We start from the raw sequence: 21,464 nt of genomic DNA, 5'->3' as shown, positions 1-21,464 counted from the left end.
TAATCCATTGCTAGAATGATGGATATGGATATGGATGTTTGTAGTGCTATTTCGAGTGATGCCTAGGTATCTTCCGCTATAAACCCAGCCGCCAATAATGCTCCTTTTCTAGCTTTGCGGGCTACCGCCCGCTCATTCACACTGATGAACATGCTCCGCAAGCCCCGAGGAACCAATTACATCCTAATCCTAATCCCTGTCGTCCCCGTCCTGCCGGTCCTCTCACTGCCACCCCCTTCACTCCCCCTCTCACTCTCAACCCCATTCCCCTCCTCAAACTCCTCCATCCCCTCCCCTTCCCCATACTCTAACCCCAGCCCCAAAAGCCCCACCTTAAACACTCCAGAACACCACTCGGCAAACCCCTCCGGATCCCAAACATCATCTTCTCTCCCCTTGCCCTTTGCGCTAACACCTCTCCCCGCGCCATTTACCCCGTTCTCGAGCGAAGGAATGTACACGCCCTCGAACCAGTCTTCGTACACCTGCGTAACGCTCTCCATCACAGCCGCGACGAGCATTTCGCGAGTCCGCGCGTCGGAGATATATTCCTCCAATTTCGCACGGAGGAAAGGCGTCTCGCGCGTGATCGCCGTGCGGACTTTATTTGCGCGGGTAGCCGCTTCGCCCGGTTGGAAACGCGGTGGAGCCTTGGCTTTCCCATCGGGCGCATATTTCTGCATGTCGAGACTCGCCGTCATCCTCCCGACGAATTGGCTTGTGAAGTCGTTGATGGCCTGGCGGAGGCGCGTGTCGACTTCGGCTTTGGCATCGAGCATGTTTTCCACCACCTTTGGAATCAGCAGGCCTACTAGATTCCGAGGATTGAAGAGGCCGCCTCTGGATCTCAGTTCCCAGAAGGTGTTTGTGATGGTGGAGAGGTCATAATGCACTTCCGTCTCGGGTGTTACGAATTCGATGTCGAAGGCGACAATCTGCTGCTTCAGGAGGAGGAGGTGCGAGATCAGAAACAGGGCGGCATCGGTAGGAGAGGCGGATTTGGAGAGGAGGGTGCTGGCATGGGCGAGGCTGAGGGTGGTGCCGTGGACGATGCGGTGGGCTAGGTCGTCGAAGACTGAAGACTGGTTATGGTCAGCCGGTTGCCTACCGTGAAATGCTTGACTATTATTATAATACTCACGTGTACGAGGCGGTAGATTTTACTGAGTAGCCAAATCGCCTTACGAAGTGTGGGATACCAGTCTTTGAACGCGGCCTCCGTGCTGAAGTTGTAAGGCGCATCGGGATCATCCGCCTCGACAACCATTGGAGTTTTCGGCAACTGTGGATTGGCGGGGACGTCCAGCTGAGATGCCTTCTTGCCCGAGAGAACTGGTGCACTGGACTTCGTGCCGGACAGCATTTGCTTCTTATGTTTTGCAGGATAGTCGAGATCTTCCGGTTTGGGCTTGTACCGCTCAATGTCGTCTCGCAGTATGGCAAGAGAAAGGAACACAAGCCGTGTCTGAGCGTCTTCAAGTGCAGGCTGGACCAACCTTGTGAAGTCGAGCTTATTGTCCTCAGTTGGGGATTGCTCCTCGTCGTCCTCTTCCTCTTCCATATACCGCGTTTGAATCAGTGTACACAGCTCGCAGAGCTTGAGGATCTGTGTCTCATGGATAGTCCTAGGTCGCAGGTGATCGTACAACGGTTCGCATATGGCCTCCAGAAAGTCATAGAGACCGCCTTCGCCTTCGAACCATTCGCCCCACAGCGCATACTCGTCAAAGCAAATGCCACGGATGTAGCTGATACTGCTGCGAGCGAAGGACACCAGATCCTTTGATGTGCTTGGAGCTTGTGCGATCTCCCCAATTTTCTTGGTCACGATAGGAAAAATGAGGCGCCCACGAGTAGCAGAGTAGCTCTGGTACAGTTCATTCATCAGACTTTGGTACTCCGCTTCTGTACCAGGCTCAGCCCCTACGGCAACGACCGCGCGCTTTTGGATCTCTAGACCAATCCTCTTCAGCTCCGGAGCTCCCACACGGAATTTCGCGTACAAAAGCGTAGACATGGTTGTGTCGTTCAGTTGCCGGTCTGCAATTCGTTTCGATACATCTGCAGCAATCTCGCGAAGCGAATTCGTGAAATGAACACGTATAAGCGTCAAGCCCCTCGTAAGGAGTAGACGATACCGGGAGCGGTACGTAGCAGACTCCTTGTGGTTCGGGTGAGCTTGCATATATTCCAAGCAGCTGTCCAGATTCGAGAGCATGTCGGAAAACTCCTTCCCACGCACAGTGTTACCCGCACCTGGTGCATTGAGCCGCTTCGTGATAGGCTCGAGATACAAGTAGTATCGGAGATTCTGTTCCATGTCATCCGCCAGCTGTGTGATGCGTTGCTGGTCATTAATGAGTCCTTCACATTGTGTCCGGAATGCAGTGGTCTGAGTTTCGACGGCCTTGAAGGAATCGGAGAGGGAGGATAGCAAGTCTAATGTAGCAGAGGTCTCGGATATTATGCGGTCAAGATGGGTGCGCGTCAGATAAAGCTGATCGTGATAAAGCCTGCCACCTATTAGAATAACGTGGCACTTCCACGGAAGACTTGTACATACTTATACTCCTCATGGCTGGCATCCAGCAGCTCCTCACTGAGGGTACTGTACCATTCCGCAAACTGCAGTTCGCTGGCTATAACTTCCTGATTTTTCCTCCTCTCCAACTCCTTTTCCTTCTTGACGTGTGCTCGCACCACGTTATAGAAGTCGCTGTACGACTTGGCGCGTCTAGCAACAGTGGCCGCCGGGGGCCCTTGGTTCTCCTCCACGGTTTCCTGGATGGTGTCTACCGTACCGTCTGCTCGACCAACGTCAGCATGGCTCTCCTGCGCACACAATGATCAATATGCGGACGCACCCATGATGCGGATTGGAGGCTTACGCTGGGTTGCTGGAGCAGCGACTTGCGGCGGGCATGCTTAGCAGGTTCAGGCTTTGAGGGAGCCCGAGTAGCCCTGGGAACAAAGGCATTATACCAAGGGTCGTCCATGTCGACAAAATGTTGACTGACACCTGTCCCTTGCGTCGGCGTCTGCTTGCGATGGACGTCGTGGGGTTTGGGGGGGTTTCCTTAGTGCCCCCTAGCCCTGGTCCAACAGCTCCAAGCTCTGCCTGCTCCGAACAACTCCCGTGCAACTCCGCTCCGCTCCAAAGTAATCAAGTCGTGACATCCTCGAGCTCGCCGCCCGAGAGCTCCGCAGCTATAGCTCCTCGCATACCCTTTGCACGCTCACGTCACTGGATAGCCCTCTGCCAATGTATATCCTCTGAATAAGGCGCCCTAAGCACGGCGGTGCACTACCATCCTCCTCCGTTGTCGACCGGAACCCGTCGTTCATCATCATGCTCCACTCCAAATGCGTTGCCCGACCGATCTTGCGGGCCTCGCGGACACCACGACTACACTGCAGCATATCTAATCGGTCGCGTACTCAAGCACGAGCTGCAGTTCACCCCTATGCTCAGCGTCGCCAACAACACTTTATCCGGTCAGTGGTTGCTATCACAGCCCTAGCCACAGCCGCGACGGCCATTCAATGGCTACATGGGTCCGCCCCCGAAGTGCATGCGGAAGAGCCGCCGAAGCACGTTGATCCAGTATTGGAGGAATCACGCCGACCGGCGCTGTCCGCGGAAGACAGTCGAGAGCTGCTCAGCTCGCAGCATGTCCAAGTTAAAAAGAGCTGGGAACATCCAGGTGTATACTTGTGGGGATCGAACACTGGGAGAGTGGCAGCGCCGGATTCGAATGAGAAGTACATCAAGACGCCTCGGCGACTGCCATTCTTCGATGGTGTACTACTACGGGATATAAAACTGGACCGAAACTTTGGAGCGGCCATCGATGAGAAGGGAGATCTGCTACAGTGGGGTACGGCCTTCTCGCCAAACGTCAAGGAACCGGTACGGACGTTGAAGGGAAAGAACCTGGTATCCTGCGCTATATCGAGGGATCGCATCATCGCGCTCTCGTCTTCGGGGACCGTGTACTCCGTGCCGGTGTCTCAGGAGGAGCAGAAAACTGGCCCAAAGCCTCGAACCGGCTCTTGGATCCCATTCGTGTCGTCCCCCGACACAATCTCCTATCGAATTCGCACACCGTCAGGTCTTGGTTGGAGCGAGAAGGTTACAGACGTCGTGTCTGGGCTGGAGCATGCCCTTCTACGCACCTCCGCAGGCCGCGTGTTCTCATTTGCGTCTGGAACACAAGATTTTCCAAGTAAGGGTCAGCTGGGCATTCCCGGTCTAACGTGGGGAACTAGGCCCGAGGGGGCGTTCGACCTTCCCCAAGAGATCACCGCGTTGAAAGGCTTTTCGATCGCCAAGATTGCGGCAGGCGATTACCATAGCATTGTGTCCGACACTTCGGGACGCTGCTTCACCTTCGGTGATAACTCGTCAGGCCAGCTGGGTTTCGAATTTGATGCAGACACCTTGAGCATTGATACACCCACTCTGCTTCCCACGCAAAGGCTCTATGCCGGCTCTCCCCTTCATCCCACTGTGACAAACGTCTACGCCGGCGGCAACACCTCGTACCTCACGATTGAGGCATCAGCACCCTCGAATACCAAAACATCTACTCGTAGCCCAAATCTCAAAGCCGACACGTGGGCTTTTGGATACGGCCTCACGGGGCAGCTTGGCGCAGGCCGTTGGACGCATATCCAAAATACCCCGACGAAAATTCCCTCCCTCTCGGGACTTTCCGAGTATGACGAGAAGACAAATACCATCGTTCCCATCAAATTGGCGTATATCTCTGCCGGCGCCACTCACGCAGCTGCCGTCATGGACAATCTTGCTTCTGTCGACGTCGATGTCGGCAATGCTACTCCGCTCAAGAAGGGACAAAAGGAGAACGACACGAATTGGGGCCGGGATATCCTGTTCTGGGGCAACAACGAGTTCTACCAAATAGGAAGTGGAAAGCGGAGTAATGTCAATGTGCCCACGTATATTGGAGCGCTGGACTCGGCGCAGGAGGCTGAGAAGAAAGGCCACGGCTTGTTGGAACATGGGATCAAGGAGGTGATGGGGAAGGAGTGGTCACGGTTCCAGATTACGCCGAAGCAGAAGGTTAGGTTCGGAGGGAAGGTTGTGGAGTTGGAGCAGAAGGTCGAGTGTGGGCGGGGCGTTACGGCAGTGTACTCTGCCGTTTAGGGTTGGCCGAGCGCTTATTGCGGATTTTTGATGAGGTGTTGGGATTGACGTCTTTGTACGTTTCGCTGTATGTTTATGTATCTGGATGTGGCGAAAGGGAGAACGGCTTAGTTGGATCAGGTATTGAGTATGTACAATAGCTATCGTATTTGGGTTTGGCAGAATCACCATTCAACCATCTTCATCTTCGCACGCCACCGGCAGAGTAAGTGTGGCCAGAGGTAAGAATGACAAAAGCTTCGAAGGTTCGGCCACAAAAGCAAATACATGTTGTCTACCTCCCGACTTCACGTATCGTTCGTGGTCCGTAGCGGACGGCGAGAAATCAACACCGAGTTCCATCTAATCCAACACATTGACAGTCCGACGGCACAACGGGTGGGTGACGGGATAGAAGAAGAGATCCGCAAACCTGATTAAAGACGCCCTGTCTCCACCTCGAAAGCATCAATAACCCTAGCTCTCTGATTTGCAAAATGGCGCGACTACAACAACGCACACAACGGCACGCAAACCAGTCCAAGAATAAGAAGATGCTCTCGTATTAAAAGTACGTTCCATAGTCCGCTTCTCTTCACCACCATCATCATCGACCGCTTCTCACATTCTCGAACGATAAGCCTTGTCCCTGGGTTTCGCCATGCCGTGCTCCTCACTCGGATTTTTTTTCAATGTCCTCCGGCGCCTAGTCCAGCCTCAAAAGGCCTTTGTGTTTAAATTTCCACCGTTAGAGGAAGTACATCCCCACCTGCACTCTCGTCAGCAGGTCCCACGCAGAATCACCTGAGTTGGGGAGTACTTACAAGGCGTCGCCCGAGCCGGGACTTCTTCCCAGACTCTTTCCTCCCCTCTGCCAACATGTCCCCGTGCTCTACATCGCGCTCCCCATCCTCCGGCGCCTTATTCAACGACTCACCCTGTTCTCCGGTCTCCATGTTTCCCTCCTCTCCCTCTCCCTCTCTCAAACTCACGACGTTCACCCTCTCATCCTCCCTATCCTCCCTATCACGCTCCCCTCCCCATCCCCACCATCTCCTCTGGCTCATCCCACTAACGCCCATATCCCGCCCCGCCTCCAACGTAGGAGCGCTGTACCCCGAACTACTAGAGTCGGAAGTCGAACTCACGCTCGTGAGGAATGTAGATGGCGAGACGCTGGAAGCGAGACTGCTCGACGAGGGGGAGGGTACGGAGTAGGTGCTCGTGTCCGTGGGTGGGGTGGAGTAGGTAGAGGGAAAGGGAGAGGAAGAAGGAGAGGAAGTAGCCGTGGCGTCGGTATTCGTGCTTATCTGCGTAGAAGGCGAGGGACTCAGGACGAAAGTATCACTGGGAGAATTGTACGCTGATGAGGTAGCCGTGGCGTCTGTATTTGTGCTTATCTGCGTCGAGGGCGAGGGACTCAGGACGAAAGTATCCGTGGGAGAATTGTACGCTGATGAAGTAGCCGTAGCATCTGTATTCGTCGTAGAAAGTGGCGAGGTGCTAGAGTCCGACGAGGACGGCGACGATGACGGTTCAACGACATCGTCTGTGGAACTCGGCAGATACGTTGACGTCGAGATACTATATCCAAACGAGCTGGACGGTCCGTCCAAACCCGACGTAGAGCTCTCAATGGGGGTAAGCGTGATGTACGTTGCGTACCCGTTCGTCGTGGTCGGGGAAGAAGACCAGGCTGATGTCGCATCTGTTACGGTGCTGGACTCTTCAGGGGACGTGATGGGTACCTCCGTTTCTGAGCTCGTCGTCGAGGATTCTTCTGGCGGGCGAACCGTGACTGTGATAATGATGGTTGTGGTTGCGGCATCAGGGCTGGTGTAGGAGGAGATGGTATCCGAAGTCGAGGAGGTGGAATCTGAAGGGAGTCCTGGAGTCGTTGTTGAAGGGTCCCCGATATCGGTGGTAGGAGAAGACTCATAGTCGGTGGTTGTCGACGATGGCAGGTCGAAAGTGCAATTGGTCCAAATGCCCGTTGTGCTGAGACCGGACAGCGCGCCCGTACCAGACGCATAAGGTGACGTCGCTCCCGTAGACAAAGGCAGAGACGAGCTGGAATCGCTAGTCGGTGTAGGCTCGATGATGCTCAAAGTGCCATTTGCACAGCTTGTGCTGGAGCTCGATGTGCTGTTCGTGTAAAGCGAGCTGATTGGAGTGAGCGTGGGGATTGGAGGTAGTCCGGTACTGCCAAAGGGTGTACTCGTGCTGCATGGACCTGTGCTGTTTGTATATGGAGGCGCAACAGAGCTCAAGTAGGTTGGCGCTGTTCCAGTACCAGTACCAGTACCGGTCACCAAGATTGTGGATGAAGCGGAAGTGCTGGTACTGTTTGCGTAAGGCGGAGTTGCGGACGAGCCATAACCGGTACTATATTCCGACGGCGGACCGGTAGAGAGAATGGGAGCGGTTGGATTGGTAGGCAGGACATAGGAGCTGCCGGCGCTAGTACAGGTGGTAAGGGTGGACGTGTTCCTGTAATAGGTAGATGAGGTGTTGTCTGCAAGAGAAAATCTGGGTTAGTGACGGACACATATTGCGTGTATAACACTTCAGCTTCAACGTACAATATAAGCTAGACGAGCTACCTGTTCCTGTTCCGCCCGTTACCGTCGTGAAGCTCCACGTGAAAGTCGTGTGGAAAATGACACTGCCGCTTTTTGACGACGTGGAGTCTACGCGAGCCGTGGAAGAGGGACTGAAACTAGACGGGCCTGTCGAAAGCGGTAGACGCGATGAGAGCGGGCCCGTCGAGCAAGGTGCTGAAGTCGAAAGAGAGACGCTTGTGCCGGGAACGAATGCCAACGATGCAGCTTTGCTGGTAGAAAATTCGAGTTCCGTATCCGTAGCGCTGGTTAGATGGTCAGAGAATGGGGGATTGTAGGTGGATCTTTTCTGTATGTCCTTCGGTATGTGATCTGTACGCGCGTCAATGAATCCAAATAGCTGCAGTAGTAGAACAGTAAATCATTCAATGCTCCGGAAAGGAAAAAGGAAGTGTAAGGTAAAGTGCGTACGCCTCAGAGGCAACAGAGAGGGGCCGCATACATGGGAGATCAGCAACAGCTAGTCCCAAGACCGCCGCAGAAATGGCCGTACGCAGAACCCTCATCTTGGTCTCGAAATAAGCAATCAGTACGGGAGAGCAAAGCGAGAAGGACAAAGGGAGAGTGGGATAACGAGAGGATGCCTTCGATGAAGGAGGCTTGTCTATTCGAGGTCTAGTTGGTCTGAAGTTCTTTCCACTCTTATATCTGCGGGTAGCATCAATGCAGGGTGTCTGTACAGCCGGAATGTACCATCCTCAACATACATACTCAACAATTTGAGGAGCATCCCGCATGAGGTGGGTTCAGTATTCCATGAGAGCAAGTACCTGCTCCGGATGGGTAAACGGCCCTTCGCAGCATGTTTCCATTGTCCCCACCTGTCTGTTACAACTCGTGACATATCTCCTACTGCATAAGGAAAATGTCTTGATGAGGTTGCGGGAGCTCCCGTGCAAAGTTGCTCCACTGATGAGGAGCAGCCTCACACCACACCGTCGAACAGGAAAGTGGTCGCAGATTCGACATTGTTGAGTTCGATCTGAGGAACGGGTATTGAGCTCGTGAGAGGGTCTGGTAGAACAGGAAGCGGGTATAAAGGGATGATATAGTCGAAGTGCAAATGAGCGGATAAAAGTGTTGAGAAACGTGCCACGGCAGGAACCCTGCGCCACGGTGCTGCAAAGAGCCCATGATTTTTCTTTGGTGGAAAGCTGATGGGGGCATTTGTTAGTAGTGGTGACTGGTAGCTGGCGTCCAGGTATCGCCACTGAAACAGCGAGAGGAGAAGAGCGGTTTCTCCCGTCTGCTGTGAATAATCACATCCGTAGCATAACACGCACAAAGCCTATGACAATCAACTTGCAGTAATAGATGAGGGAAGGCGTCTGGTATGACGGTCACTAGGAAGGTGTAGATCTTTTGGCCTGGTGGGACCGCCATCGAGAAACGATCTTGCGTAGACAAGACACTTGTATCTGCGGATGAGATACATGTATATTTCGTTCCAACGAAAGGCTACTCATAACTGTTAGCGCAGACCCGTGGGCAATCATGGACCAGTTGTGAACGGTGTACAGACGGCGGGATGCCAGGTAGCAGAACGGGTGCCCGCATAATGAGATGGTGGCAATGTAGCTTCACCCGACGGGTGTGGAAATGGGTTTGACGCAGTGCGACTGAATCAACAGAATCCCTTTCACTTGCACATCCCCTCATGTACCACTATGTCTCGGCTCTGTACCCTTCAATCACAATGACAAGCACACCCCAAGCCCCGCACCGAAATGCCATGGACCCCCAGACACCAAGTCCGTTTTTATGTATTTTTCTTCTTCTTCTGTCTACAGAGCGAGCACCTCCGTGCTTCAAGTAGAAGCCGTGGTAGTCAGTCGCTGTATTGATATTATATATACCTGATATACCCTTTTTTGCCTTGCTCTTCCAGCAAAGTCGCAAGCGCTCAAATCAAAACGCCCGGACAGAGCTCACTAAATTCCCGACACCTCAAAGCCCAAGATACGGGTTTTGGATAAAAGCCCATCAGAATGAGAACTCAGCAAAGATCGCGTTGACACTCAAACACAGTCGAGAATCTCCAACGTACAGTGGTACACATCCAGACCAAGGAGCAATCAATACAGAAAGCCGTAGACTAGCTGATACTTCAATTCCCTCGGAGGAATATCAACCAGCAAGCCCGAACCAGATGGAGGTTATAGAACATGTCGAGACGTATAGAGGTAGGGAGTCGTAAATGGGTAGGTAAGATTTGGTCCAGCCCGTGTATTTGCGAAGGATTTCACGAGATAGGAGGCGGGGGGGAGGGAGCCGGGCCCTCATGGTACGAGCGTCCGATCTGGTCGAGGTGATGGGATGGAAGAGCGGTCGGGGAGGGCGGAGATGGTCGAAAACTTAAAATGTGAGAGGGGTAAGGTGACGGGCTGGTACCCAGGCTATCCGCTCGTCCCAAGTGCGATTCCAATGATGGAGTGACGACAAGAGATACGCGATCTCAAGCATACGTCTCCACCGCCCCAAATTCCTGACGACTCCAGTCATACTCATCCAGTAGATTCTTGACCGCATCATCAGACAGACTGGGCTGCTGGGTCTCAAACTCAAGTAGATTGAGGTTTGCGAACAGTGGAGATTCGAAGGGAAGAGGGGCCTGTACTTGATCGACTTGTTGAACTTCGACAAGCTTATCCTGCAAGGTGGTGATGTAGGGTTGCTGGGGCTTCGTGAAAGGTGCTGGCTCTTCGATCTCCAGGTTTTCGGATTTGAGGTTCGCTGAGAAAGGGTCCGCATATGGTTGCTCTTGTCGTCTTCGCTGCTCCTGGGGCTGCTGCTCGTGCCCATATTGCTCCCATTGGTGCTGCTGATGCTGGTGCTGCTGCCTCAGTGGCATATATGCCTCATGCCTGTGTTCTGATTGTCGCCGAAGAAAGAACTCATATTGCTTCTGCTGTTCTTGATACTCTGACGACACTGACACGGGCGACAGTCCGGGATTATGCTGAGAAATCTGCTGCCCATCGAAGTTGCGGAAGGATGAAAGACCCGTGGTTTGAGGTAGCTGTTGGAAGTTCGGTGTTGGCTGAGGTGGCCGAGGCTGTTGCGCACTGGGTGTCTTTTGCATCTGCTGAGGGGAGACACCCTGTATTTGTGGGCTGGACACCTGTTGCTGTGAACGGATACTATCGAACTGCAAACCTTGCGGCTGCGGTGACTGCGACTGCTGGGTGAAGGGAGCGGGTGACGGCATCTGCTGCGAAAAGCTCGAAATATCAGATCCAGCAGAACTGCCTGGAGACTGGAGACCATTTTCCTGACTGTGGGGCTGTCCTTGATTCATCTGGAACATCTGCATCGTAGGTTGAACCAGCCCATGGAGAGATGTCGTGGGCATCCACTGCGCATGTGCCCTTGCAAGAGCACTCTGCTGCAGCAGATCCAAAATGTTGTTGTCGAGGTTACGATATTGCAAGCTACCAGCACGCATCATACGTAATTGGTGTGCGGGATCTTCTTCCTCGTACATCTCCTCTCGCTCGACGATATCGGCGTTGACGACGAGGCGGCGACCGGTGCGCTCGAAGTGGATGTTGGATGCTTGGTGGGCGGACTCGAGGCGGGCTTCAAGGCTGCGGTCACTGCGTCTTGAGGCTGCGACGTATGCACTGAAGAAAGGAGCAGTTAGCATAGGGTGTGGTGAAAGGAGGACGTCACGTGATGACGCGTCTTACCGTTCCTTGTTCTCCAAATGGCTGCGTTTCACCACTCCTGTCGGCTTGGTAGGGCTCGGATTGGCGCGAGGCGCGTTATGGTCCCGTACGGGAGGCATTGAGAGACTTTGGGGAATGAGGGTCGAAGTGAACTATTCCCAGGGTGAGAGTGAGAGCAGAGGAGGACCTCTAACTCGGAAGAGTATTCCGCCTTGAAACTGGGGAAAGGGACGGTAGCTGTGCAACTCGAGGAGGATAGTAATGTGCTGTAACGTATTCGCGATCTATGACCCTGTAGAGCAAAATGCTGGTGAATGCTCAATCTTTAGTGAAAGCAAAAGGGAAACAGAACCAACGAAGCGCACCTCCCTCGGGCCCATCCTTAAGTTAAGGAACCCAAATACGCCCGTCCGGCCAGCAGGCAGCTAGCTCGCCCTGCCCGCATCTTCGCAACCCGCCAGCCAAAACCTCACACACGCACCGCTTCTTTGCTTCATCCTCTTCTCAATCCGCAACTCGCCCGCTCATGGCGTTCTCGTGGGGTTTACGCTTACCACAAAAGTCCTAGCGCGCCACGACGACTTGGCGCGCCAAAACCTGACGATCGAGTTTCGTGCTGTGAAAAAGGGTCCTGACAACGCTCTCGATCTTCATGCCCCTGGAAGCCTGGGGAAGGCTGGAGCACGGTCGCTCGCAGACCTCGCCGAATGTGATGGTTTTGGGGACTCCGTAAGCTTTCGGGCGTGTTCCCCGGCCACTGGAAGACGTTTGTCGGCGCCCTCTGAGCCGGATGCTGTTGCTTCCGCGACGCTGCCGTTTCCTGGAGAGACTTTGAGTGGATGCTCGTTGGCTGATGCGATTCTGCTGGTTCTGCATGCTGTTGGAAGAGAATCCGATCGCGAGAAGAACAGCTGTGGCTTACGGTCCGTGCGCCAGATCTCGGTTATCGGACCGACACCAGTGGCGGTGCTCCTCACGCGGTGATCGTGGCTGTGCGCCCCTTATCCCTATCCCTATCCTGATTCCTGCCCAGGTGCTCAATACACAGTACTTGTAATGACGTTCGTCATGCGAATCCGAGTTGTTAAGGAGCGTTGTCTCTGTCTTCCCCGGTGACGGGGAGGCCGTAGTTGAGAGAGTCATGGTGGCTACCGAACCATCCGCATGTGAATGAGACGTCACTGCTGCTGGAAACCGTTCCGAATACTAGTATTTCAAAGCAGTCCTCGGTAGAGATTGGTGTGGTCCAGACGGCCAAAAGCTCCTTCGGCAGCATACCTGCATGCGTCGTAGCCAAACTCCCGGAGAAAGCAATGATGTCACCTCCCCGTCCCTCCCTCTACATCCGCAGTTCCGTTCCTCGCCACGCTGTAAGTACAAGTACACAATAGTCATCGGCTATCCCGAAGCCCCGCAGTGTCGACGTAGCACCCAATCTGGTCTTCTCGGAACATTTCCGTCTCTGGCTTCGTCATCAATTGCTTGAGCGTAGGGCATGGTCTAGTTCACCTGTACTGTGAAGTATCTCAAAAAGAGAGGGGAGAGGCTATGGGAGAGGCTGTGTTGGGTTTGGCCTGGGTCCTGATTGGTGTGGGTTGGCTGAGTTGCTGGAAGTGAAGCTGCTCTTGAAGGAAGGAGTGGTGAGGGTGTGATTCGTATGTATCTAAGGTCAACTACAGCCATGTAGAAGACAAATTAGGAATGAGCATTTTGGAGATTTCGCTTTCCCAGCCGTGGCATTCGGTGCGATTGCCTCGTGAAAATTGGCACGTTTGATTAAAAGCGGAAGGGAAGCAGAAAATGTATGCTCCAGCACTGATGGCTCCAGTGATCTCACTGATTCAATGCAACTCTCGTAGACAGCCTAATAATTACCAAATATCTCAACAAGCTTATTCACCCCACTCCGGCTCTTCCATAACACCTCACTGCTGAAACCGCCTCACTCTCCGCGGCACACACAAATACCCCATCCCCTCCACCACCTCCCTCCTCTCCACCCAGGGGTCCAACTCCTGCCCCTCCACTCCTCCCCCTTCACTCCGAACATACTCGGCCTCCTCCACATAAGCCCACCCCGCCCCTTCACAAGCCCCGACAACCCACACCGTCCTGTCCGACCGAAGCGAAGTCATAACGCTCTCCACACCCTTGGGAACCAGAAGCTGGACAACTCCCCTGCTAACATCCCACCCACGCACCAATGCCGTAGCCACGATCCGGGATGACGCCGGATCCAACATCTTCACAGCGCCTGTGTCTTGGTCGACGGGGAAATAGGGGATGCCGAAACGGTCTTGCGTCCGAGGCAGTGTGCCGTACTGGCCAATTATGTCCGGGTCAGAGGTATCCATGATGTGGACGATAGCGCCGTTGAGGATCGTCTGGAGACTATTTGGGGGTGTGAGGGAAGAGGGGTCGCAGAGTGCTATAACGCCGATGAGCGATTGCGGTGATGTCTCTGTTTCGTTTAGGAAGAATTCCCAAGGCGGGAGGTGAGTGAGTGGAAGGGAGGAGAATGCTGGTTCCGAGGATTTGGACAGGCGTAGGTGGAAGTAGGACTGCATGTGCATGTCTCGGTGGTGTGCGTCTGTGTAAGGTGAAGGAGTAGGGGGTGCTGGGATCGCGGAGATATGCAAAACTGCAGCGTTCAGTTTCCGAGAGGCTGTGTCGAGGGTGTGGAGTTTGGAGGCGGTGTCGACATCTATGGAGCTGGCGTCTGCGAGGACGACGAGGTTCCGCGGTTTTAGGAGAGGGAGCAGATCGAGGAGCGTGCTGAAGGTCGAGGTATAAAGCCAGCCGGGGGTGTTGACTATGAGGGGGCCGGATGGTTGTTGTTGGTTTAGGCCCTGGAAGGTACGTAGGAGATCCCTTGTACCAGCAAGGAAGTGGTCCAGATAGTTCAACGTGTTGTGGACCGGCACAGGATGAGACCGGACAATCTCATTGCCCCCTGCAGACTTAGGCAACGGGTGAGGATGTGTATAAGGGGGTCCGAGATCGACCTGTCGTACCAGTACAAGCGATATTTGGCCATGGGGTGTGTACGCGGGTTTGCTCGTGTCTAGGTCAAGAAACAATGCGGAAGAAATGGGCTGCGCTAGTCTACCATGGCCGGTCAGGTATCTATTCAGAAGCCTCTTTGCAAAATTCGATTTGCCGGATGAGGGTGGGCCTATAACCAGGGTGGTGTTGAAAGTGGCTGCGCATTCATCAACTTGGCGAACCCAATCATCGGGTATGATTTCAGGTGTGAGAGGTCTATGAAGAGGGTCCGCGTCAGATTCCGTGATCTGCAGATCTTGTCAGTCTGGTCTATGTGAGGCACGCGAATATTATAGAAACAAGGTGTTTCGTACATACCAATGAGAAGGACTTAGCCCGTCCAGTGAGAGGTTTGGCATTCCAGATATTGCGAAAGAGTGGGTTCAATGAACCTAGAGGCGTTGTTTCGGGACAGCTTAGGAATTGGATTTCATTCTCACTGTCCAACCCCTTGATAACGGATATGGGATGCGTCGAAAGAACGTATGCACGAGAAGTTTTGGGTTGTTCGCCTCGGCGAAGTACTGCACCGAAGTTTGCGCCATTGATGTTGATAGCCCCTCTTAACACGGTAAAATCGAAACATCCTATCAAGGTGATGGTGGCACCCTTTTTCAAGCATATAGTGACCTGTTCTTCCGACTCGGAGGATACATAGTCGGGTCCATATCGCCACGTGCACAGTTGGACATTGGGTTGGGGAACCGAGGCCTCGTCTTCGCCAAGTGATCTTCCTTCTTCTCCTTCTATTTCGCTTGAGACAAGAGAATTGGCTGAGCTGGGATTTTCAATTGATGGAACTTCTTCTTGCAGAAACGGTTGGGATCTTAATTTTGCGGCAGCAACCGCGCTGATTGGCTTGACGTTTCTTTCCTCTGAATGCACAGCTGAAGAATGAATCAGCACAGAGAATCGCAATTCTAAGGTCAGAACAAACCGGTGGCATCAGCATTCGCATTTGCGGCACTACTTCTTTTCCTTTTCCCCGGCATATCCTCAAATCCGCTGGCAATGTCAACTTATGCTAGCGAATTCTTGGGGTTGAGGTTTCCCGGGTTCGTATATTTTACGGTCGACCCAAATAAGTTAGCTCCCGCTGCTAGGCGGTGAGCGGCAGAATTTCTGCTCCACCAAGAAAGTTCGCGCGGTTTGCGACGCCGACCGAAACGCGAAAACAACGACAGACGCACTATGGCAAAGTCAAAAAAGACTGAGGTGCCTCTGACGGATTCAAACAAGAAGCCAAAATCCGAGCAAAAGCCTTCGAAGTCCCCGCTGAGCAGCGAATACATAAGCGATAGCGACGATTCCCTAACAGATACAAAACCCTCGAAGGAGCAGGAAGGTGAATCGAAGAAGAAAGCCACGGCCACTATAGGTGTCCACAAGCCGCAGGCAAATGGCATAACCAAGAAAACCGCTGTGCCATTACCTACACCAAAAGCGCCAGCCAAAGAGAATACAAGCGAAGAGTCGGACTCAGATACCTCGAGCTCGGAGGGGACTAGCGCGCAGGCGGCGAAGAGCAAGGAGGGCAAAAACAGTGCGGAGAATGGAACAAATGGAACTTCCAACACCGGCGCGTCAGACAGTTCAGAAGAATCGACTAGTGAATCGGACGATGAAGCTCCCCCTCCAGCGGCACGGGCCAGTCCGGAAGTGTATGTGCGTTTTTGAGGGTTGTTGCGCTTTACTGACTTGCACTCAGGGCGCCTCAGAGAACACAGTCGCATACTGTCGAGTTCCGTCCTGCGCTACCTTTCGAGCCCCCCAAGGCTTTTAAGGCCATTCCAACGCCCTTAGTACCGACGTCCGATGCCGTCAAAGCGTTCGAGAACCTGGAAGGAAAACAGATATGGCACATAACGGCTCCAGCGGGTGTGTCATTATCTGAGTTGAAGGAAATCACGATGGATAAGGCATTGGCAGGCGCTCCCATACTCACCGATAAGGAGACTGATTATGGATTCGTCGCTGGAGAAAAGGATGAATTAGGCGAACGTGAGGTTTTGATACCTCGCCAGAATGGATATAAAGCTGGTAAGTTGTTTCTAGACGTCTCGTAAATACCTGCTGACGTGCTCTAGTATCCGCCCGCATAACCAAGACCCTCCACATACAACAAGTCCTTAAGATACCCAAGCTTGCCGCCCAGCAGTCACAAAACAACACTGGCTCGGAAGCAGCAGAATCGATTACAAGAAGCACGATACGGGCCCCACGACCACAAGTGAAAGGTTTGCGAATGCGATACTTCCATTCTGGATTCGGGGACCCGGACCCTGGCACCCTTGGATTTTCGGACAGTGAGGACGATGCGACTGCCGCTCCTTCGCTCAATAAGCCGGAGAAGAGAAAACACGAGCATGCAGGTGATTCGCCAGTGAAAAAGCATAAGAAGCACAGAACACCGGAAGAGATAAAGAGACGAGAGGAGAAAAAGGCAAAACGAATGAAGGAGACAGGAAAACCGGAGTCATGAGGAACCTTCTCGGGACATGGAGATTGAGAAGCAGATTGAGGAGTTGACATCCTACAGGGTGCCACTATAAGGCATACGAACTAAACAGGCGATGCAGCAGTCAAGAAGCCGGAGTGTTTATAAGTTTGCACATATACTGGATGTGAGTGCAGTACCGCAAGCGTACGGAGTGGAAAGAGTTGGAAGACGCTCTTCCCTCCCGAAAGCATGTCAGGATAGTCACCAAGACACATTTCCCGCCTCAAATAGTGCGTGCCCATGCCTATACACAGTAGCAATTTGCAGTCTACGGAAAGGTCCACATCTGGCATGTGACCTGAATGTAGGGGAGATGTTAGATGACCTCCAGGGCTACCACTAATCAATAGCTTAGTGGTAGAGCACCTATTTATTGAGTAGTAGGCCATTCAACAATTCCCTGAATGTCGGCGCACGGGCCACTCCCGGATCGTCTCTGCGCGTCAACTGTTGACAATGAGGCTTGGCAAACATGAACCCCCCTTGCTTAGCGTTGTTTTGCCCTGACGTTCAGTCTTCGAGGGAGAAGGTGAACTTGGCCCACTGCGAACAGCTGAGCCGTCTCCAACAGGTTGAATATGCCGTTGCTGCGGCCATAACAAGACTTACAACAAGTCGACCGCTCTCGGTTGCCATGGCATCTTCTGATCCAGCGCTTACTGCGGATGCCGAAGCATCACGAACACACATGGCCGATACAGCACTGCCTCCACTACCTTCCAGCGCAACGGAGAAGATCGAGAGTTTGCAAGATGGATCCCAACTCGAGGATATGCAGACTTCTGACTTACCCGATTCCGACCTTCCTCCACTTCCGACCGACGATGACGACAGTTTCCTGCGACTGGGAACAGCCGACGGTCAAATAAATAGCGACGGAAGCGTACTTGCTGACAGAGAGATGAAGCGCCGATTGATGGACATTGAATCCAGTTTCCTACCGGAAGCTATGGCACAGGCAGAGACCCCGGCGATCACTCCTGGCGTTGATGATACCTATCTTTTCGGAGGATCTCCGGGCCATTCACGAGCACGAACGCCGACATCAGATGATAGGAAAGAGGATATAGAAGCTAGAAATGAATCTGAACTAAACGAAGGTTCCTCATTATTGACGGATGAGCCTCCTACACCTGCCGACGCATACAAGACACCCGCCGCCCGGCGTCTCAATATAGATTCCGATCCGCAAGAGGACTCGCCAGACCTGACTACGTCAACGTCGGAACCTATGCCTTCGTCCCCATCGGCACAGGCTGCACAGCGGAACCGCTCACGCGCATTCGACCCAGGCAGCGTCCCTAGTCATACCGGGCCAGACAATCAGAGTAGTGGACAAGCCGCGGTCGGCGCTCAGCAAGGGAATGCAGATGGTTCTCGGCGGCCGACTTCAAGCGCATCGACGGTGAAAGCGCCAGAGTTTGGGCAGGTGGACGGAGACTCGTCCTTCACCGAGGACCATGAACTCAGTATCGAGAATGTTGACATTCCCTTTCCACTTCTCCCAACGCCTGCGACAAGGGCCAGCCAACGACCGAGGCATCTACAACAGCGCACCTCCAGTCAACGATCGTCTGTGTCCTCCGTGGCAAACCGCTCCGACCTGTCAGGCGACGGTGGGAGCAACGTGAGTCTCGGCGCGGACTACGCTTTGCAGAGCGGAGGAGCTGTCCCACGCTCAATCAACAACAGGAACAGTATGGCGTTATCGAGGCTGCCCAGCCTAGGCAGTATTGCCTCCTCAGTTTCAGGGTACAGTGACTCCAATCCCTGGGACAAGGCGAGGAGTATCAGTGCCAACTCGTTAGTGGGGTATCATGCCTCTGAATCAAATCTAGCCCGCTTAGATGAGGAAGCAACAACCTCAAACAGTCCTCCTGCTACCCCTCGCGCGTTCAATGCTCAAGCATCAGCACTCACTGACACAGTCATTGCTAGGCACGTCAGAGACATCCAGGTGCCAGATACCGTCGCCCGAGAGTATCGTGAAAAACATTCGAGGTCTCCCGAGAAGCGACATGTGGCCACCCCCTTCACCCGCAGTAAACATAACTTGACGTTGAAGGAGCAGAACAGCAAGATTGATAAGCTGAGTAAGGAGAACTTCGATTTGAAGTTGAAGATACACTTCCTGGACCAGGCGCTCCAGAACCGGTCCGACGAGGGCGTGAAGGAGATGATATCGAAGAACGTTCAGTTGCAGACAGACTTGGCGAACGAAAAGAAAGAAAACCAGGCTCTGCGTAAGAAGATTCGTGAGCTGGAGCGGAAAATGAAGAATCAAGATGATGGTCAGACTCCAAAGGAGTCAACAAGTGGATCGGACGACGAAACCAGCGACCCGTCCAGACAAGCCGAGCTCGAAGAGGAGATCCTTTACCTGCGCGAGCGGTTAGAGTCCACAGAAAGCACCATCGAACAGCTGCAGCAAGAAAACCTCAATAAGGAAGTTGAGAAAAGGCGCATGGCAGAGTATATCAAGTCGATGGGCGAGAAGAACGCACAAGCCCCTTCCCCCAGCGTTGACGAAGCCATGAATATATGGGAGGAGGAGGTGGAAAATGAGCGTGCTCGTCGTGCCCAGGCTGAAGCAGAGGCCCAGAGACTTCGCGAAGAAGTGGAACGTCTGAAAGAAGCTTCAGCCCAGCAGTTCCACCAGCATTCCACCACGACGAACCATAGTGTGAGAAATGTCTATAACATCAGTAGACGTAACCTTGCCTCGTTTACAGCACGGTCGAACTCGGGGTCAGAATTCAACGAGGATGCGGCACCTCCATCCACTGGCGCCACTAGCACCACGCTTGTTGAACAGTTAAGGAGCGAGAATGCAGAGCTTCGGCGAGACCTCAGTGCACAGACCTCTATGCTCACCTCGCGGAACCGCGAGAGGGAGCGACTACAACAAGAAATTGAGAGCCTGAAGCTCTCAGTCCGGCGAGGCGATGTTGGCTCTGTAGCAGGGGACAGCATCTTCGAGCGGTCAATCTCGCGCAACCACCAACGACCTGCATCTAGAGGCAGTGGTGCCACGCGTGTCACTCAGCTCAGCGATGCGGATCGAGAAGATCTCGAAGGTAGATATGCTGCACTGCGAGACGAGCTATCACAGACAAAACTCCAGTATAAAGAGCTAGATGACCAGTTGAACGGTCATCTCGACCTGCTTGAGCAGGCAGAAGCGAAGGTTAAGGAGCTTGATGAAGAACTGAATCTGCAGACACAGGACTTGCAAGCCCTGCAAGCAGAGCGGGACGAAGCCCTGGAAGTGCTACAAGACAAGGAGCAGGAGTGTGAGGAGCTCCGGCAACAGGCCCTTGAAACGATCCAACGGCTAGAAGGGGAGATTGAGCAGAAGGAGCAAGAATGCAATCGTCTCGTTACTGAACTCGATAACCTGAACGAAGATTTCAACGCACTTCAACAAGAGATGAAAAACGTCAGTGAGAGCCTAGTGCAGCTTGAGGATGATCAGAACGCAAGTCTGCGCAGGATCCAGAATCTGGAATCCGAGTTAGAAGACGCTAATAACGAACTGGGCAAGCAAGACAAGATCCTGTCTGACGAGAAGTCAAAGAACGAGCGTCTAGAAGTCCAGTTAGAATCCTGCCAAAGCGAGATTGACTTCCTTCGCGAGGAGCAAGAGGGCGACAAGATCAAGATCGGTGAACTTGAGTCTTCGCTGACCGTCGCGCACAACACTATACAGGACGAGAAGGAACGGTTCCGGGAGCTGGAAGAGCGCTTGACAGAAGAGAGGCGGCAACGGGAGATCTTGGATAGCCGAGAGAAGCAGGAAGTGGAACAGATCATCACGGACCTGAATGCCCAGCTCAGCAAGTTGAAAGAGGATAACAGAAAGCTCCGCAAAAGTCTTTCAGGGAAGGAGGTCGAGGCGACGACATGGAAACAGCGGCTTGACGACTTTGAAACCAGTCTCCGCGAGGCCCTAGGTAACCTCAACGGCACGAAGTCCAGTCTTCTCAAGGTATCCAACTCTCATCCCCAACCGTCACAACCATGCTTACCATTGTCGTCACAGGATATTGACAAGTTGCAACGTGATCTTGACTCCACGGTCCAGGAGCTTAATGACACGAAGAATGATCTTGCTGAGAAGGATAGGTTGCTCCGAAATCGTGATGCCCTCCTTGAGAGCACTGGTTTGGAGAGCCGTCGACTATCCGATCTCTTGGAACGTGAACGTCAAGCACGCCGCCAGGATCAAGCTGCGTTCGAATCGGCCAAGCGTGGACATCAGTCCATCAGCAGGACCATACAACAGCATGAAACCAGAGTCCTTGAGCTCGAGACCCAGCGGAGCCATGACCGCCGCAAGATGGTTCAACTCGAAACTCAATACAAAGACCAGCTATTGGAGCGGAACAACCTACTTTTTGCTCTTTGGAATCGCCTGTCGACGCTCTGCGGACCTGAGTGGTCAAGAAACCATGCGGTCATCAATGGGGAGCTGACATCCA

The 21,464-nt window shown here is 53.3% G+C and overlaps 6 protein-coding genes across 6 annotated transcripts; 2 read left to right on the top strand and 4 right to left on the bottom strand.

Moving 5' to 3' along the window:
* Positions 1–176: 176 nt before the first annotated feature.
* EI97DRAFT_395056 (Sec34-domain-containing protein) lies at positions 177–3,060 on the bottom strand (the record flags this gene model as incomplete). Its single annotated transcript, XM_033796316.1, has 4 exons — positions 2,889–3,060; positions 2,564–2,832; positions 1,142–2,513; positions 177–1,082 (listed from the first exon to the last, which is right to left on the bottom strand). Exons 1-4 carry the CDS (start codon positions 2,994–2,996, stop codon positions 177–179), a joined length of 2,655 nt encoding a protein of 884 aa, XP_033656084.1. The 5' UTR covers positions 2,997–3,060.
* Positions 3,061–3,198: 138 nt separating this feature from the next.
* Positions 3,199–5,399, top strand: EI97DRAFT_431767 (RCC1/BLIP-II). The gene has a single exon (XM_033798015.1). It carries the CDS (start codon positions 3,350–3,352, stop codon positions 5,168–5,170), a length of 1,821 nt encoding a protein of 606 aa, XP_033656083.1. The 5' UTR covers positions 3,199–3,349; the 3' UTR covers positions 5,171–5,399.
* A 498-nt stretch (positions 5,400–5,897) lies between these two features.
* Positions 5,898–9,153, bottom strand: EI97DRAFT_440992 (uncharacterized protein; the record flags this gene model as incomplete). Its single annotated transcript, XM_033799667.1, has 5 exons — positions 5,898–5,918; positions 5,974–7,664; positions 7,732–8,110; positions 8,541–9,019; positions 9,054–9,153. 5 exons carry the CDS (start codon positions 9,151–9,153, stop codon positions 5,898–5,900), a joined length of 2,670 nt encoding a protein of 889 aa, XP_033656082.1.
* A 1,072-nt stretch (positions 9,154–10,225) lies between these two features.
* On the bottom strand, positions 10,226–12,581 carry EI97DRAFT_440991 (uncharacterized protein; the record flags this gene model as incomplete). Its single annotated transcript, XM_033799666.1, has 5 exons — positions 10,226–11,393; positions 11,460–11,564; positions 11,993–12,308; positions 12,361–12,428; positions 12,490–12,581. 5 exons carry the CDS (start codon positions 12,579–12,581, stop codon positions 10,226–10,228), a joined length of 1,749 nt encoding a protein of 582 aa, XP_033656081.1.
* Positions 12,582–13,363: 782 nt separating this feature from the next.
* EI97DRAFT_465822 (uncharacterized protein) lies at positions 13,364–15,527 on the bottom strand (the record flags this gene model as incomplete). The annotated part of the gene is made up of 3 exons (XM_033801498.1): positions 15,421–15,527; positions 14,802–15,370; positions 13,364–14,731 (listed from the first exon to the last, which is right to left on the bottom strand). The coding sequence occupies exons 1-3, from the start codon at positions 15,473–15,475 to the stop codon at positions 13,364–13,366; spliced, it is 1,992 nt and encodes a 663-aa protein (XP_033656080.1). The 5' UTR covers positions 15,476–15,527.
* A 108-nt stretch (positions 15,528–15,635) lies between these two features.
* On the top strand, positions 15,636–17,233 carry EI97DRAFT_499950 (uncharacterized protein). The gene is made up of 3 exons (XM_033802634.1): positions 15,636–16,144; positions 16,192–16,523; positions 16,571–17,233. Exons 1-3 carry the CDS (start codon positions 15,675–15,677, stop codon positions 16,963–16,965), a joined length of 1,197 nt encoding a protein of 398 aa, XP_033656079.1. The 5' UTR covers positions 15,636–15,674; the 3' UTR covers positions 16,966–17,233.
* Positions 17,234–21,464: the final 4,231 nt, after the last annotated feature.

The sequence above is a fragment of the Westerdykella ornata genome (genome assembly GCF_010094085.1).
Source record: "Westerdykella ornata strain CBS 379.55 unplaced genomic scaffold EI97scaffold_5, whole genome shotgun sequence".
NCBI classification, from domain to species: Eukaryota; Fungi; Ascomycota; class Dothideomycetes; order Pleosporales; family Sporormiaceae; genus Westerdykella; species Westerdykella ornata.
This window is presented reverse-complemented; position numbering and strand designations above follow the sequence as displayed.